This window comes from Plectropomus leopardus, chromosome 13 (assembly GCF_026936395.1).
Source record: "Plectropomus leopardus strain MGB_pleo_1.0 chromosome 13, ASM2693639v1, whole genome shotgun sequence".
NCBI classification, from domain to species: domain Eukaryota; kingdom Metazoa; phylum Chordata; class Actinopteri; order Perciformes; family Serranidae; genus Plectropomus; species Plectropomus leopardus.
In genome coordinates, this window is record NC_142188.1 from 21449386 (window position 1) to 21466471 (window position 17086).

Genomic DNA, 17086 nt, shown 5'->3' on the forward strand with positions numbered 1-17086 from the left:
AGCAATAAGCACTCCATGTTAACTGAAATACTTGTGCATATGCAATGAGCCTGAAATGTCTTTATAGTAAAAGCCCTGCAGCTGCCCTAAACCTGATGAAAGCAGGTGTAAAGAAGGAAGGCTTTTACCATGGAGCAGCTGCAGGAGGTACACGGAGGTGTTTGCGTTAGCCCCAATTTAAATCCATATTTGTCTGCATTTGATTGTGTAGCACTACTGTGGAGATTCAGCTCTTTATAAATCGCTCAACATGGTTCAACATTATCAGCATATTGTTAGAAGGCAACGTTGCAAACTTGATCCACAATCTAATGAAAATGTTGCCCGCCATAACCACTGATGACAGAAGTAATGGCAGAAAACAATATCTCAAATATTATTCCAGCTCTCCACATCAGCTGAAGATGAATTTGTTCTTACAGGAACAAGGCAGTGCTTTCCAATTCTGTGTGTATAATCATTTCTCAGTATGAGAGAGATCACGGAGGTGAAATTGAGTCCAGATTTAAAGGTTCTTATTTGTACGTAAAGAGAAAATTTAGTGGGATAGTCTCTACCAAAAGCGTTGTTTTTACTATAAATGTGTAGACTACCATGTTTTACATTATTAAGCTAATGTCACCTTGTATTACATCAGCAGCAACCACAGTTTCTCAAAAACTTTCTTTTAACCCATTATTACCATTATTTTTTGTTTTAATAAATTGCGTGAACCGTTAACATCTGCTGTGTTTGAACATATTTCATCATCAGATCTTCATGTTGCATTGATACCAAGCTAATGTGCCCCTTATGTAACCTTGTCACTTCATACTGTGACTCCATTTATTTCAGTCCACCAGTATGACAGATACGTTATAAGGACAGAGTGGAGCTCTGCTGGTTGTTTAGTTCCAGCTGTGTTTTTTATCTCAAGCTGAGCCGAAAGTGACGCTCTGAGAAAACTGAAAAACCGTTTTGAGGGTTTAAATGTTTTGTAGGACTTTATAGTCAAGAATAAATGTCTACTCTCTATGAAAATAGTCACTGGCTGGACCCTGTTACTCTGTATTGATGCTTATACTTACAAATACATGACCTCAAATCCATAGATGAATCTTTTATGTCAGACACGATAACACATTTCTTTCTTCTTTCTTATAATTTCATTTTTATATCAGTCACCCAAATAATTATGCTATAATAAATTGAAAACACAATGCCATAATTATGGAAATGTGCCATAATTTAGCTGAACTGTGTTAAGATTGCAATTCCACATTACTGGGGTGAAATGTGTGTGACACCTTTTTATGAGATTAGCAAACCTGTCACATAATTACACGAGGAGCTCCAGTGAGAAAACACAGTGGAACAGATCTCCGTAGAACAAGAGGGGATTGCATATTTATGAGAAACAATCTCATTATAACAAGAAACCTGGCCCGGTGAAAACCTTCAAAATAATAACCCCTTTTCCAAAGGTCACTGTTTTTGATTTCTGAGACTGGAGAACATCTGCATGACACTGTCCAGAGTGTAAATTCTGCTTAATTTTGACATGCAGGACTTAGTCATCTGTTTTTGCTCCCCTGAACTAGAGATAATCTGAGGAGACACAACAAAATGTTTGTCATGATGTGTGTCCTTATCATGTTGAGTATCTGGAGGAGTAAGGGTCAGTCATAGCATATGTTCCCTGCCTTCAGGCGTATGTCCTCAGCTCTACCTGATTTCCATTTCTTACAAAGGCAATTGCAGTATTCTCATTCTCCCCAAATGCACACTTGATTAGAGTAGATCTTATTTAGCCAGAAAGCCGTGCTGTATGAATCGTACAGATGAAGTGAGCTGGACTCTGAGTATGCTCAGGGGGACACAGGAAGTCCTGGCAGAGAGGACAGAGATGAAGGTCAACTCACCCCGACTGCGCGCCAGCTGTCACAAGCAGACCGACAGGAGAATCACCTGAAACCTGAATTGATTTCTTTGAGTGAGAGAGAACGAAATTTCAGATATCTGTTGACCTCCCTTGATGGAATATGTCACAGATGGGCCAAAGATGAAGCAAAAGAAAGAGTATAGACAGACAGCAAATGTCATTTCAGGAAAAGACAAGCAGTGCCTTTTCAAAAGTGCCACTGTCCAGCTCCCATTACAGACACTCCTGTCACTTCCAACTCAATGTGAACTCGTGAACTCTGGCGCTCTTGTACCACTAATGAGTGGAAAATTTTATTTTTATTGCAATCATTGCCCCCTGTGTAAAAACACTTAGTGGTTATGTATGGTTTCTTGCTCACAAAGAAGGTGCTGTTGCATTATACATAAGCCTAAATGAATGTTTTTATATTATTTCCTGTGTACCGCGACAACAGAAGCGTGTCTCCTGTAGTTCTCTTCGCGCGCTCCTTCAAACAGCCACTGCGGCTGGCTTGATGATTTATTAACTTGAGGTATTTGATGAAGCTCTCCTACAGAAAGCTAGCTGATAGAGTCTCCTAGCAATGGAAACAATTTCAAGCCAACTTCACAGATAATTAGGCACTTTAGCCGGCAGGCTTCATTTTGAAATAAGCCAAGCTCCCAGCAAGCACACTTATACCTCGCCACAATAGAAACGCTCAGAGGCGATGGCAAATTTAAGGGGGAAGGGGAACAACTTTAGAACATATTTTAAAAGTTGACTAACATGCAGCTCAGAATCCATTTACAGAGTTTTCTAATAGTTGTCTCAAAATAGACACAGTAACTTGTCCAGGCAGTTAAGTCCCTGCTAAACAGGGTTGTGTTTTTAATAATCACCTGATGAATCATTTTATATATGTGGGAGATTTGCTTATATTCCTCCACCACAATAATTTTATCATATTCCTAGTATGATTCTGCCTTTACATCAGGTTCATAACCAGTTGAGATTAGTGCAGTGATGATTCGATGTAGAGAGGATAGAAAGTTAATATGCTGAATTCTGCTTTTGTGGTGAAACTCTTAGTTAAACAGTGAGGTCAAATATCTTGGCCACCATCATTTTACAGATTATTCAATAGATGGTAAACATGCGGTATATAATGTTAAAAAGGCTGCAATATTCACCAAACGCTTATAAAAAAAAATTTTTATGCCCAACTGATGTCAAGGTCTCTGTTTAAGGGCTTATTGCTTGAGTGTACACAGAACAGCTGCATACACTCCTTAAGCCATATTGTGTGTGTCAAGATTTTACAGTGTGAGACACGTTCATCAATATAATGGCACCTATATGTCAAACACTTGATAAGCAACCTTATGTTCAAGTATAGCATATCAAAATTGTTCCAAAAGCTGAATATGAAATAAGCTTTTTAGACTTGGTACTCTGAGGCAAGTGTGTGTTTGTCCATTTTGAGATTAGGGGATGAGCTCATTTTGTGGTACTGTATGTGTAATTAGTAGAAGGTTGTACTGTATCTGTGTGATCTGTTTAGTATACTGTAGGACTGTAGAATTAATCAAATGTCAATCATGATCACGATTTTGGATTCCCACTGTTAAATGAACATGATCAACTACATGCTTTGCTCATTGAAAACTCTGCTGTATATCAAATCAAGCACTTTCTAAACTAACAGCCAGCCTCCACTTTTGTGGAGCTGTCCGCTGTGCATGCACCCTGCAGCGTCAGCCTGTGAAAAACTTTACTGAATGTTGTGACTGCAGACAGTAGAACAAAAGTCATATGTCATCAACCCTCATCGTCTGTTGTTTGGAGGAATTTCAGATTTGGGAGAGAACAAATCACATGCAAAGAGTGTACAAGACTTGTGTCTGTACTGCAGAGCTACACAATCAACTCCCGGGAAAAAAACAAAGTCTGAAGTCTGAAAAGAGCAACATCGCTACCATTACTGTACAAGTATATTACTGTTAATCCCTGCCAGCATCAGCTCAAACATCCATGACAGTGACCTGGAAGCTGTGGCAAAACCAACAGACAAAACAAAATAACAGCAGCTTCATTCACATTGTGAATTGTTTTTTGTTTATTTGGTGTTTTTGTCAGTCAGTTTAAAGTGTCCTTGAGTGAGTGCTCCTTGTTTTCACACCACTCTCTAGGAAAGGCAGCTGCAGACCCAGGGTTAGTCCAAGTGAAATGAAGGCAGCTGCCTGGAGAAAGAAAGGCTTTGTCTAGTCAGACATTGAAATAAGACAGATCTTCTGCCTTCTTGTTGGAAATGGTGAATTTACTGCTGACAGCAACTTAATGCGATAGAGTGGCTGAATTTTGTTTGACATCTAGTGTCGGCAGAAAATGTTATCATTAGCATAGTTAGCACGCATTAGCACAGATGGCTAACTTGGCTTATTTCACGTCATTTCATGTCAACATCACTGTCACCCTTAGCATCCTACAGAATACTCTATATAGAAAAAAGTAACAAATAGTTTAAGATTTATATTGAATAACCAAATCTGATTTGACTGACATAATTCATGTACAGCACTAGTAATAAGTTCTATTTTGTGACACAATAAGTGTAAGTAGTCTAAGGCTGTACTGTATGTACTGTATATATGTGATTTGCACTGTATGTGATAAGGGCACTAACTTTCCACAGAGGCAATATACTGCAGTTTTGTCACAGTCCATGACATCATTAGATTGTTCTGGGTGTTAGAGAGTTAATGTATCATATGGCGCTCTTATGAGGCTGAAATTTCATTTTCTTCAACCCCATGATAGTGCTTCCATACTGCCTTAAGGTTTTGTCTGAATTTACTACCCTCTAAAACTGATGTGTGAGTGACTGCGTGTAACACACGTTTGCACGCACAGTAACTGCAGGTGAACCGATGAATTATGGCCTAATGTGCAGTTTGTGGAACACATGCTGTACAGGGAAAAAAGGAATCTTTCTTCTAATTATTCCATTACGTCTGTAATTTCATTAACTAAGCTTTGCTAAAAAAAGGAGGAGCAGAAGACTGTCAGAGGTAATTAAAAGATAAGGTGAACAGTGCAGTCTTCCTGCCCGAGCTACATTAAGACATTTAGCCTCTACAGCGAGAGCGTAATATCCCTTCAACATGCGCACACACAGAGACACACACTCATAAAACACAGTGAAGGGATGATGGAGGTACTCTCCCACCTGCCAGCAGACCCCTTACAGACATGTGCACTGGAGGGAGATGTGTTGCAGTCCTGTGGCGTCGGGCTGGTGAGATATGAAATGTGACGGGTGCACAATGGTTGTCAACATGAATGACTCATAAACAAGCAAAGCATTAGGACAGCCTACACCGTGGTGTTCATTTCTGCAGAGATTGGAGAGGAGCTTTGACACCATCTCAAATATCACTTTTCACTTCCTTCCTTACAGACGTCGTCTTTACGTGGGCCGGGGAAATATGCTCGCTCCAGTAAACCACTCCAAACGTGTGGATCATTTCAACTCGCTGTGTTTCTGTTTTGCACTTGTTTTGTTTGACCCTCGAGCAGATTATAAGCAACATACCATATCCCTTTAACAAAAACCTAAAGACAACATATTTTATTTATCATCTGATTAATTATTTATGGGAACACAGTTAGAAAGTAAGTTTTATTTAAAATTTTCCAACCTAAGCTGTCATCAAGGGAATTCTGTCGATTGTCTTGAAGCCTTTAACACATATTTGTTCAGACATGCTTTTGTTGACATGATCGAAAGAAGAAAAAAAAAAAGCTGGTGCCACTCAGTGCTACTAATAATTACAGAAAAAAACACTTGGTCTGCAGAGGCTGTTTTGCGGCTTTATTGCTAGTAAAACAAGTATCTCTATGGTTGTATAATGAGTGCAGATGGGGAGTTTTAACGAGAAACTGACACCCTGAGTATTGCGGCAGCTACTCCACCCTCCAGCTGCAAGGATGAGAAGCATAAAAAAAGAGCAGATTAGAGGAGAATGGTGGATCAACTTCATCAGTTAATTAAACTCTATTGCAGCTTGATGAGCAATTAATCAAGGCAGCGTGCAGAGTGTCAGCCAGGGCTGAGTTATTCGGGTGCAGTATGTGTGCACCGTACAGTATGTTCCCAGGGGGGCAGCCCTGTGGGGAGCAGCACTTACCAAGTGAGCAGCCCTAAAATTGTACAGGGTGTAATGGGCTGGGTTTATGTAAGCAGCTATCAATCACTCTCTGACATAAGCCTGCACCCTATTAGAGCTCCAGGATTAGGCTCCTCTCGGTGCCGAACTAACTGAGCAACTACTTGTCTAAGTAGATCGAATTTCAGGAAATGCTGTATTGGATTATTGTTAAGAAAAAATAATATTGACGTTTAAAGCAAATGCCAGGCCTATCTCACAGGGCAGAGGCAACAGCAGTCAAAGTTAATCACATTAATCTGGGAGAAACATGGGGCTCTAAGCATGTCAAAGATTTAACTTTATATTTTCTCATCTTGAAGATTTAGCTCTTATCTTTCATCTGATATCTGACTCCCTAAATCTGATGGTTTGGTTTTTGTCCTTTGCCTGTCACCCCCCCTTCATCTACCTCTTCATCTCTTCCATGACTGTGAAGTAGGCTTTTTTTATGCTATGGCAATTCAAGTTGGCAGTTTGTGACTAAATGCAGTAAATTTATTAACGAGACCACGGGGAACATTAAAAGTCAATTGAAGGAGGCTATTAAAAGCAGGATTTTAATTGGGTTGGTCCCTCCACTAAACCTTTTTTTCTGTCTCTTCTCTGCTGTCTTTTTTTTCCAAGAGCAATGGTAATAAAAAGTTCTGAATTAATGTGCTCAATGTGTGGTAGTCCTTGAAAGAAAGTTTCCTGTTAGAATCACAGATTTTAAGCTCATGTTAAATCTCACAATATATTGAAGCACTTGAAATCTAGAAAATGATGTAAAAATCAGCTTCAGTGTGGGGTCTGATGATGGCAGATGCTAAAGGTGGCTGGATTTAGTCCTGCTGAGGAGCTGCTGTCTCTGTGGATCTGGCTGAAGGGTTTCAAGAGGGACAAAATGACACAGATTAGAGCCAACACAAGAAATTACCCCAACACCAGCATCGACAGACCATCCTCTCGCCCGTGCAGCTCTGAAGACCTGACACGAGCTGCAGTCACTGTAGCTGTCTGCTTTTCAGTGTTTTGTTGATTGGTGTTTATGCCCGTGAGGAAACAGTATATTGTGTTAGTACTGTAGCTTTAATGCATCAGATTATATAATCTGTTGAAATTACATTACAAGGCATGCAATTGTCCTAGTTTTGGTAACGTGGTGTGACACATTACAAATGGTTTTAATTGCACTTTAGCTTCTGGCTCTTGAGACATGCTCGACTCATTCTGCACTTTAAAGGGACCGGGCTCTGAGTGTGTGTGTGTGTCTGTTTTGAGGGGGGGGCTTAAAAAACGAGTCAGTTTGTGCATATGGGAGAGTCAGAGAGAGAGATGGAGATGTAGTGTAGTATTGGCTGTGCTGACTGGATAATGACATGCAGAGTGCTGCGCTGCTACAGTAGGTTGAGCCTCCAACCAGATGCTCCTTTCACTGCAGCTCATAAGCAGAGAGAGAGGCTGCACCAACATACGCGCTCATCTTAGCTGCATGAAGCGGCGGGATTCACAGACTTCGATCTTGCACTGTTAAAGGAGCTTATTAGAGTTGATACTCGAAGCATGTAGATCTGAGGAGACTGAGGCTAAGATGGGTTCATGCTTCCTTTGAGTCATTCTCTTAATGTTTCCATGCTTATGTTTTTATGCTCTGTGTAATGATGTCAGTATTCACTGCAGTTTAATGATATAGTCTTACACAAATGGCTCAGATTCAATGATATCCTCACAGCGAGCTTTGAAGCTGCTTTAGGAGTTTGAAATTGATGATAAGGGTGTGTCTACAGTATTTTGAATTAAAGGCACAGAAGATTGTGTGTGTGTATGTGTGTGTGTGTGTGTGTGTGTGAGAGAAAGAGAGAGAGCGAGTGAGAGAGAGATAAATGGCTAAAGCAAAAAAATATATATTGCGCTTTTAAAGAACCAGATGCGGCACCACACAGAAGGCCAGAGCAGGTACATAGTGCCCTGCAGCTCGAGTGGATACTCTTAACCACTAACTATATAATTTACTGAACTGATGTCATAAAAAAATAAATGACAAAGTGCACAGCATGCCTTGCAGTGCTATGAAAAAAATGTACCAAGTTCAGGAACAGCATATATATATAAGTATAGCTGCCAATCCAAAGCAGAAATCCATAATAATCTGCCTAATGGTCATTACAGCATGTTTCATATGCACTTGGAATAAAATAAAACATTGCACAGACACAGCAAAAAAAATGTGTGATAAGAGACGTTCCTCAAGGAGAGCATATGCTACTATATATGCTACCCTAATGGGTGACAGATGTAAACACCATAGGACCACAGCCACACTAATGGCATCATGTACAGTTCCCTTGTGTTTTCATGTTTTATCATGATTCCATTTCATTTTTTAAAGATTGCAATTTTAAAATTGCACAATTAAAAGGCTTTTCTGATTGTAAGAGTTAATCGTTTTTGTTATTTATTAATAACGGACACCTCCTCCTTTGGACCTCCCCCTTGTGTTGGCATAAGTGTATGTTTTAAAATTGGCTCCAGGCCAAAAGTAACAACCATATGGCTCCTTTCATAAGCTGGCGGGCCACTTTAAAAAGTGTGGTCCAGTTAATGCAGAATAACTGCTGTGTACAAACTGACTTTGCTGAAAAAGTCTGTATGACTCAATCATTGTTATTCCATTAAGTCATCAATGTAGTTATTGTTATACGTCACCTTGCCCTTTATTACTTTATTGCTTGTCTTCCCAAATAATTATTTCATCAACAGCACAAGCAAAACAAGGGTTTCTGGAATACATGTTCTGCTAAGAAATACTCAATCAAGATATCATGAATGAGTGTGGATTTATTTAGGGACTGTACAAAATTAATAGGACTAGGTTGTCTAAACTTGTGTTTCTTTATTTATTTTTATTTTTTTTTAAACAAGGCCCTCTCCAGCGTAACTAATACCTCTGGACCAACTCCATAACAGAAAATTGCAACACATGCCAGTCTTTATTTTTCATCCAAGAGCTGTCACTGTCACTTGATATAGAACATTAACATCTTTTGACACATTTTGCTTTACTGTCATTCTGCTTTCTGTTAAGATGCAGAATAAAGTAAAGGCGGTACCTGCTATGGGATCATGCCTAATGATGTGCTTAGGAACTAACTTTCAATCACCTAGAAGCCTCTTTCCACTGTCTTACAACACTGACAGCCCTCCCTTCAGCTTTCTGAACCCCACCGCCTCAATAATTTCCATACAGTCCCCTTGGCAACACTGGGCAATTTCACTTTTGTCACTAAAACTGTTTTTTTTCTTTTCTGTGTTCTTCTCTTTTCAGGAAAAAGGAAACATTGCCGTTGTATTTAATGTCGGAACAGATGACATTAACATTGAGGAGACGTCAAAGTTTGTAAATGACGGAAAGTACCATATAGTGAAGTTTACGAGGAGTGGGGGTAATGCCACTCTGCAGGTGGATGACCTGCCAGTCATTGAGCGCTACCCCACAGGTGAGTCACCCACTCTGTCTTTAATTACATCTTCCTGCTTCTAAAAGCCGATAAAATGGCCAAGACATTGTCAAGCCAATGAGTAAAGCCTATCTGTTAGGGTGTTTTTCTGTTGACTTGGCATGTGCTTTAATTGCTTTTTCTTTTTTTCTGTTTCCAGCAGTTGTTAGGAATAATACCAGTGTTGCTGAGTTTTTTTCTCATCTCTGATCTTTATCGCTTAACATGAATCAATGTTGTTAAACAACCCAGGTATATGTAAATAGGTTGAACCCCAGCGCCCCCAGAGTCTAAAATATATAAACTGTATACCGCCCACCCTGTCTGCATGTCTGCATTATTTTCCCCATATACATAAATAATCCACCTACAGTGTATGTTCACAGCGAGGTCAAATCAATAGACCATTTACAGACAAATTACCACTTTTACTGTGGCAAGTAATTGTGTGCCAGTTCAATATTTATTTCTCTGCCAATACAGAAGATTGATTGAATTAAGGCGACGGGATAGACAAACCTGTAATAACACAGTCAAACATAATGATTCTCCGAATTAATCTGTTGCTTATTCAGAATTAGATAGCAGATGATCAGCTACAGTTAACCATGGCAACTCTTATTATTAATCATTTTCACAGCATACACAGCAATTACTCATAGACGGACATAAAGCGTCATTCATTTTCCTTGTCATTATTGTTTTACTACTAATAATAAGCATTTTTATTTGTGTAGCACTTTCCATAAACACAGTTGACATGACAGTAGAGGATAAATTCCCTTTTTACTGGCCTGTGTGATGAGTGTTTAAGTACTGAAACAGTATAATATATGTAATTTGCAGATTATATGGTTGCAGTACCTTTTTCTGGTGCTTTCTTTGTTGGGTGAAAATATGAAAACAACTCAGCAGCACTGTTATGTTTCTGTAGAATGTCACGATGTTTGTAGTATGATGGCTCTCAAAAAGAATTTAAATGCTACTGCTTGTGTTGTTGATATTGTTAACTTTTTAACTGCTTAAAGGCTTTGACAAAACCTATGGAGTATTAAAGGAGATTATATGACTGTACGGTAAAGCTTATATCAACACACCAACATCGCTGCACTAACAAGGGTAGCATTTACTCGACGAGAGCAAAAACTGCACCCCTGAATCCAAAACATTTGTTCGATTACGAGCACGCCTGAAATGACTGTGGGAGACAAATTCAACCTGTCTGTCTCCCCTTTTGCATAATGTTTGGTGACCTTTTAAGCTATGACCAGTGCATTCATCCAAATGAAAGAGGGTTTTATGACTGGGACTCAATCCTCGCTGCTTGCCTCAGGTGGAAAAAGGAAGCTAATGGCTCTTGACATGTTGTGGACATGGCAGAATGCACAGCAGGGTTAAATGCCTGGATGCTCTGATCTCAATCTGCGAAAAACAAACATTCTCAGTCCCTAAGATGCCTGGAATACATACAGATGTCCTGCTTGAAAATTGGATGAAGTTGGTGAAAAAAACTTCCTGGTGGGGTTAATTTAATATTGAGCACTTAAAGATGACGGGATATTTAAGTGTCACTCATGACGGTTTTAATACTGCAGAGGGGAATGTGATGGGGTTCATCTCAATATAAAATTAACCACTTGGTAAAACACTATCACTCAAGATCACTTACATGCAGTAGCTTTTTAAGTTATAATTTATTGGACTATTTAACGCCCGGCAATGAAAACATAGCGCAGTATGTTTGAATTCTTGCTCAATGTGTTGTGAAATTTAGAAAGCTAGATAATAATGTTAGATTAATTCATCTTATGATAAGTGCTGAGTTATAAATGCTGCAGGGGAGAAGTGACCAATCTCATCTCCACCAATCACGCATCAGTGACAATGCCAAGTCCGGCTACCTTATTAGGCTCGTTGCAGACTAATTACATCCAATCACAATTACAGCGCAGTTCCTCCCCTCACCCCCAGCACACAAGGCCATTATTCTCTCAGCTCGCCTGTAGTTTGATTAGTATCCATGTATGCCTCGAACGCACTTATCATAGCAGCCCTCAGCCACTCTTAGGCCACTCACAGAATAACAGTGATTATAATAAGAATAGACAGCAAAGATAAAAATGATGGCTGGAGAGTGAGAATGACAGCGAGTCTGAGATTATATGGGAGGGAGCGATCATTCTCAAAGCAAGGAAATAATTGTTTCACCAGGGCCTATATTGCTGCCCTCGTAATCTCATTAAAAAGTCTCGTACTGCATACTTATGGGCCATTAAAAGTCTTTAACACAATTATTAGGATCTAAAAATGCGAAAGGCACACGCAGACACATCACTAGCCTTCTATTTGTTGTAATTCTGGTTCTCGCTGCTTTATTCTTGCCCCGCTTTCATTCTGCGCCGCACACACACACAAAAGGCTGGGCAGCAACAAAAAAAAAAAAAAATCAGCCCCTTCTCCCGAGTCTTGGCCATGGAAGTAATACCATCACAATGGCGCTGCCAGGCCCGGAGGGTACGACGCAGTATCCTATCGGAGCACCCAATGAACACTCGCTGCACACAAAGATAATGGAGAAGTCCCTGGCCTTATTCTTTTACTGTTATCAGAGCGTGGTGCACTTACAGAGCTCTCTGTCTCTCTCTCCTCTCCCCCTCAGCTCTCGGTTCCCTCTTTTTCTGTCCCTTTTACCTCTTTCCGTCCACCTCTGCCCCTTCTGTCGATCTCGCCCCCTGTCCTGTTTTTTCCACCTTGCGGTGTGGAGTCTGATTTGTGGGCTGGAGGGTTAGCTTTATCCATCAAAGCTCCGTCCTCTCTGCTCTGGTTTCTTCTCTGTTTTATCCATGAGCCCATTCAGCCTATTGTGCAAGCAGTCGTCACTGAGCATGCTTAAAAAATTGGTGCAATGTCTGCCACAGCCAGAGTGGGGAAAAAAGGGAGCAGAATAATAAAATAAATGGGAGATTTGTGTAGGTTTCTCCTTTTTTTTTTTAAATTCCCCCTGCTCCATGAACAGAGGAAGCATTTGCATATTTGTTCATTTAATGTGGCGAGTGTCCAAGTGCTTGTAATGAGATAAAGCTCCCACCTTATCTGACCACTTTATTAACAAAAAAGAAAACAAGTGAGTGAGGGCAAAGCGGGTCAGTTGGGACGGCTCAGCTGAATCGCTGCTGTCTGGTGGAGGAGATAAGCCAGGCTGTCCCATACCAAACCAAATCACCACTCAGCAGCAGTCACAGGCTGCGCTCGCAGGCAGGATGAATGGGCTCTGCTGCTGCATCGAAGCCCAGGGGATAGCATTGTTTAACACTCCGGTGTCCCATAGTGGGGATCAATACACGATCAGACCTTGATTATATCCACACTTAATTAACCTCAGTATAAGGATAGACTTAACGTGCCACAGGGTGCAGAGCCAAACAGATAATACGCTACTGTCTTTGAAAATGGAGCATGTTTTTGCACAAAAGTAAAGGATTTTGGCACAGTGGCATGCCGTGTGTGAGGAGGTGTGTGTGTGTTTACTGTAGGTGTGTGCTCCAGCTCGTCTGACATCGTCTTTCTCCTGGTCTCCTAATTCTACATTAAAAATACAAGACATTAAAACATGTTCATAAACTTTGGCTGTCAAGGAACTAAGCAAGCGTGTTTACAATGAAGTGCACATAAATTAATAATGAATCAATCAAGGAAAATGCCATTGAAATGCACGTTGCTCTTCTTCAGTCGTCCTCCCCGTCCTCCCAACAGCTGTAAACTAACTGGTCTCCAGAGCTCAGTTTGATGCTGACCTCTCCTAAGATGAGGTGTCACAGCAGCAGGAAACAGAGAGGTGACATAACTAACACCCCATGACTGACAAGTGGAGGTGACAGGAATTAACAAAGCCCATGAATGCTCCATGACAACAGCAATTAATGGATTATTCATTAATTTAACACATTCAAAATATAAGTACAGCTCGTGTGTGTGTGTGTGTGTGTGTGTGTGTGTACATGCCTGCTTGTTTGTTTTTTAATTTGTTTGTGTATAATGCTTCAATCGTGCACAGTGCTTAGGAGAATTAGGTGGCGCAGAGCTCCAGGAGCCTTGCATAAGGGAAATACAGTGTGTGTTCAACAGCAGGCAGTATGGTAGACGTTACATAAGCTGAAAGCAACTGGAGGCTGGTGTGCTTCGCATCCACCTACCTGGAGGAAGCTTAGTGATTTTCTAGCTGCAGAATAAATTAAATATATTGTTCAGTAATTCTTAGTTATGACAATACTGCAAAACCAAACAAGCTTTTTGTTTTTAAGGAATAAGTCTGGTGATATGCTATATTGTTCTCAGGCTGAGTGTCCATCTTTCTTCTCTTTTTTTTCTTTTTTTTCTGGCATATAAGTGCTGGCAGGGCACTGGGGAGACCCGTGCTTTTCTGGAAGGTTCAGACATTTTCAACTATAAGGACTTGGAGCAGCTGCACAGAATTCAGAGTAGAGATGCTGGTTGCAGCACTTTTTCTTTAGGTGGCCACATATGCTCTCTGTTCAATGGTAACAATTGAAAAAGCATGATAGTTCTGAACAGACAGCCTGATTAACAAATCCCATGAAATGACCAAAAACAACAACCAATCTTCGTCTGTTCTAATTTACACCTCTGGACCACAGAGCTCTGCTGTCCAAAAACTATTAACACATCTTTGAGCTTCGCTGATGCACTTGATATCATGTTTCTGTCATTGCCATGGACCTGGGCACTGTAGTTTATTTCCCAGAAACCATCCTGTTGCCTTAAATACTCATTGAAGCACCAAACTTGTATTAATCCGCAGCTAAAAAAAGGCCCCAACAAATGCACCACTATAATGCCCAGCTTCTTGGGGAGATCATTTTTGTAACCATTTGTTAAACCTTAACATCCTGGGACACTGTTTCTGAAATATGGCTCTAAATAACAATCAGAGATCCACATCAAATAGCATACATGGTATTCCTGGGTGGCTTTGTTGTAATGCAGAATGTATCTGTCTACGTCAATGTTGAGGGAGAAATGTTCCACTAAATCTCCTTCACAAGCCTTTGTGCTCCAACTGGGCACAATCAACTGCAGCCAAATTCCATGAGCTGTATAGCCAAGCTTTAAACCCTTTTCTGGTAGCTGATCCTCTACAGTAATTCAAGCTGATGCGATTAAAAAATGTCTTTTTATGCGTCTTCTTACCTCTAAGACCTTTCATCAGGCCAACTGTGCATCTGTTACAAGGTTACCTCCTTTCCTTCATGTCTCTGAGGTTCTCTCCCCTCTGAAGCTATTCTCCAACAAATCATTGTTAGCTACCGGATCTTTTATCTGCCAGAACTGAATTAATATAGTTGATGGGACAAACATTGTCAATCTGCCGGAAGAATGGAGCTGACTGAATTCAATCTCTGCAGACAATACCAGGGGAAAGGCACTCGGAGACAGTGCCACTTTGCTGAAAGTCTTCTGTTCTGGCGAGGTTATTGGCCTTGACAAAGGGGTGATGCAGAGTTTGCCCTCATTAATGCCAAAGTGCCCCTCCAATCTTGGAGTGGAGTTTTTCTGTAGTTGCTCTTTCTGTCTACTGACACTTATTTGGCTTATTCACTGAATTCTTTCAGAAAACTACTTTTCTGTTGACTCCAATGTCATCACTGTGTAAAATTTAAACGGTCAAACTCATGACTTTACCTTCTTTATGACTTGTAGCTTTTGTCAAAGCCATTTTATTGAATATTTAACAGTGTGTGTTTCTATTCTGACATTGTCTTCTGACTTTTCTCTGACCAGATGCTCTGAATGTATACTGTGTTAATTGTATTGCAATTAGCTTATCATTTCTTGTCAATTAGGCTATTTATAAATGGGGTGGGCATTTGTAATATGTTAAAGTTAAATTGTCCTTTAAATCATAAAAGGTTGATTCAACAATAAATTCAAATGATGTTCTTTTTGAAAATGTACATATAACTAGTTTAAAAGCCAGTTAAAAAGATGTAGAGGGGAAAGGGGATGGAAATATTTGGGTAAAGATTTTGTAATGTATAATGGCATAAATTTTTGATTTGGGTTGGTTGATAACATAGCTCTATTAACCTAGATGAAACATTTGCGTGCTAGTCAATTAATATAGGCCTAATTTGTTGGATAAAATAAAATAAAATGAGTGAAGTTTTTTTCAAAAAGTGTTTCAGTAAATATTGTTTTTTTTAAATATACAAAACATTTTAAATATAAAAACCTTGTGCAGTTGTATAGCTTCAGCATTAAGTATGAACGTTTAACCTTTGACCTTACAGATTGTAACCACTGAAATGTCTCTTTAAACTTTAAAGGCAACAATGATAACGAACGCCTGGCGATTGCTAGACAGCGAATCCCATACCGACTTGGTCGAGTAGTTGACGAATGGCTACTCGACAAAGGTAAAATCACTGATTAAAATTTCAAATAAAATAATTTGATCATAACCAAGTTGTAGCAATATTTTGTAAATAATAAACCTAAAAAATAAATGTTCAGTAAAACTTTAAAAAATAAAATGATTTGAACAGTTAAATTTAGTTTGTAGTGTTTCATACTTTTCATAATAATGTATTTATTTTTTAGATGTCAGCTGTTTTAATACGTGTTTATTGTCAACCTAAGGTTAAAGGGACTGTAAATATGAATTTAAATCTACTTACTGAAGTAATATCAGCATTGTTAAAATGTCTATAAATTACCGTAGCATTTTGCTGTAAACATCTAAAGGATAAATTTAAAAGTTCTTGTTTAGTCATTCATTAGTTGCCAAGTGTTATTTGAAACACTTTTGAAACGTATATAGTACATATACAGTACGGTACAGTACTTAATGTCATTTGATCTGTTCTGATTAAAATGATAGCTGATAAATAGAGTCAATATCAATTGGCAACAGAATTCTGAGTCCCTTTAACAGACATTGTAAATATGTATAGGGCATTAGATCAAGGAACTGTAATATAAAACAAACTAAGTGCATGCTTTGTTTTTTATAGTTCAATAACTAATTCATATTTTTCACTTAAAATGTGAAATAAGCCCTATCATTTTTATGTTTTTCTCCTTTTTGTTTCTTTTCTGTTTTGCGTTATGAAAGTGCTGTCATAAAATACTTTTGGGTTTTCCATGTGCCCAACCATATCCGCTCTAAGTTTAATTTTCCTTGGTTGCTTTTGCTAAAAGGATGAATAGTTTCAGATTTCCCGAAGTGTGTCCTGCTTCCTGTGAGATTGCACACAAGAAAAGTCCAATTCTCACAGCCTCTTGCCAATTTCGCAGTTGTTTTTATTTCCATGCTTGCTGTACACCAAGTCGGTAAATCCTAAAATTTGAAGGAAAAAAATGCAAGATAACATAAGCGAAGCATAATGAAAATATATGCATTCAGCTTTTGTCAGACAAATGTTTTATTTTTTGTCTTATTTACCAGGCAATTTCCTGCAAACAAATTGTCCTTTTATATTAGTTTCAAGATTATGTTA

General features: G+C 39.3%; 1 protein-coding gene across 16 annotated transcripts in view; it reads left to right on the plus strand.

Annotated features, from left to right (window-relative positions):
- LOC121954421 (neurexin-1a) overlaps window positions 1-17086 on the plus strand; it is a 283026-nt gene that overhangs the window by 221315 nt on the left and 44625 nt on the right. For 14 of the 16 annotated variants that reach the window (XM_088087000.1, XM_088087002.1, XM_088086999.1 and 11 more), the window contains 2 exons: window positions 9398-9569; window positions 15914-16003. In XM_088087000.1, coding sequence (XP_087943126.1) covers window positions 9398-9569; window positions 15914-16003 — 262 coding nt within the window. The remainder of the gene's footprint in view (window positions 1-9397; window positions 9570-15913; window positions 16004-17086) is intronic. The other 2 variants (XM_088087011.1, XM_088087014.1) reach the window with 1 other exon arrangement.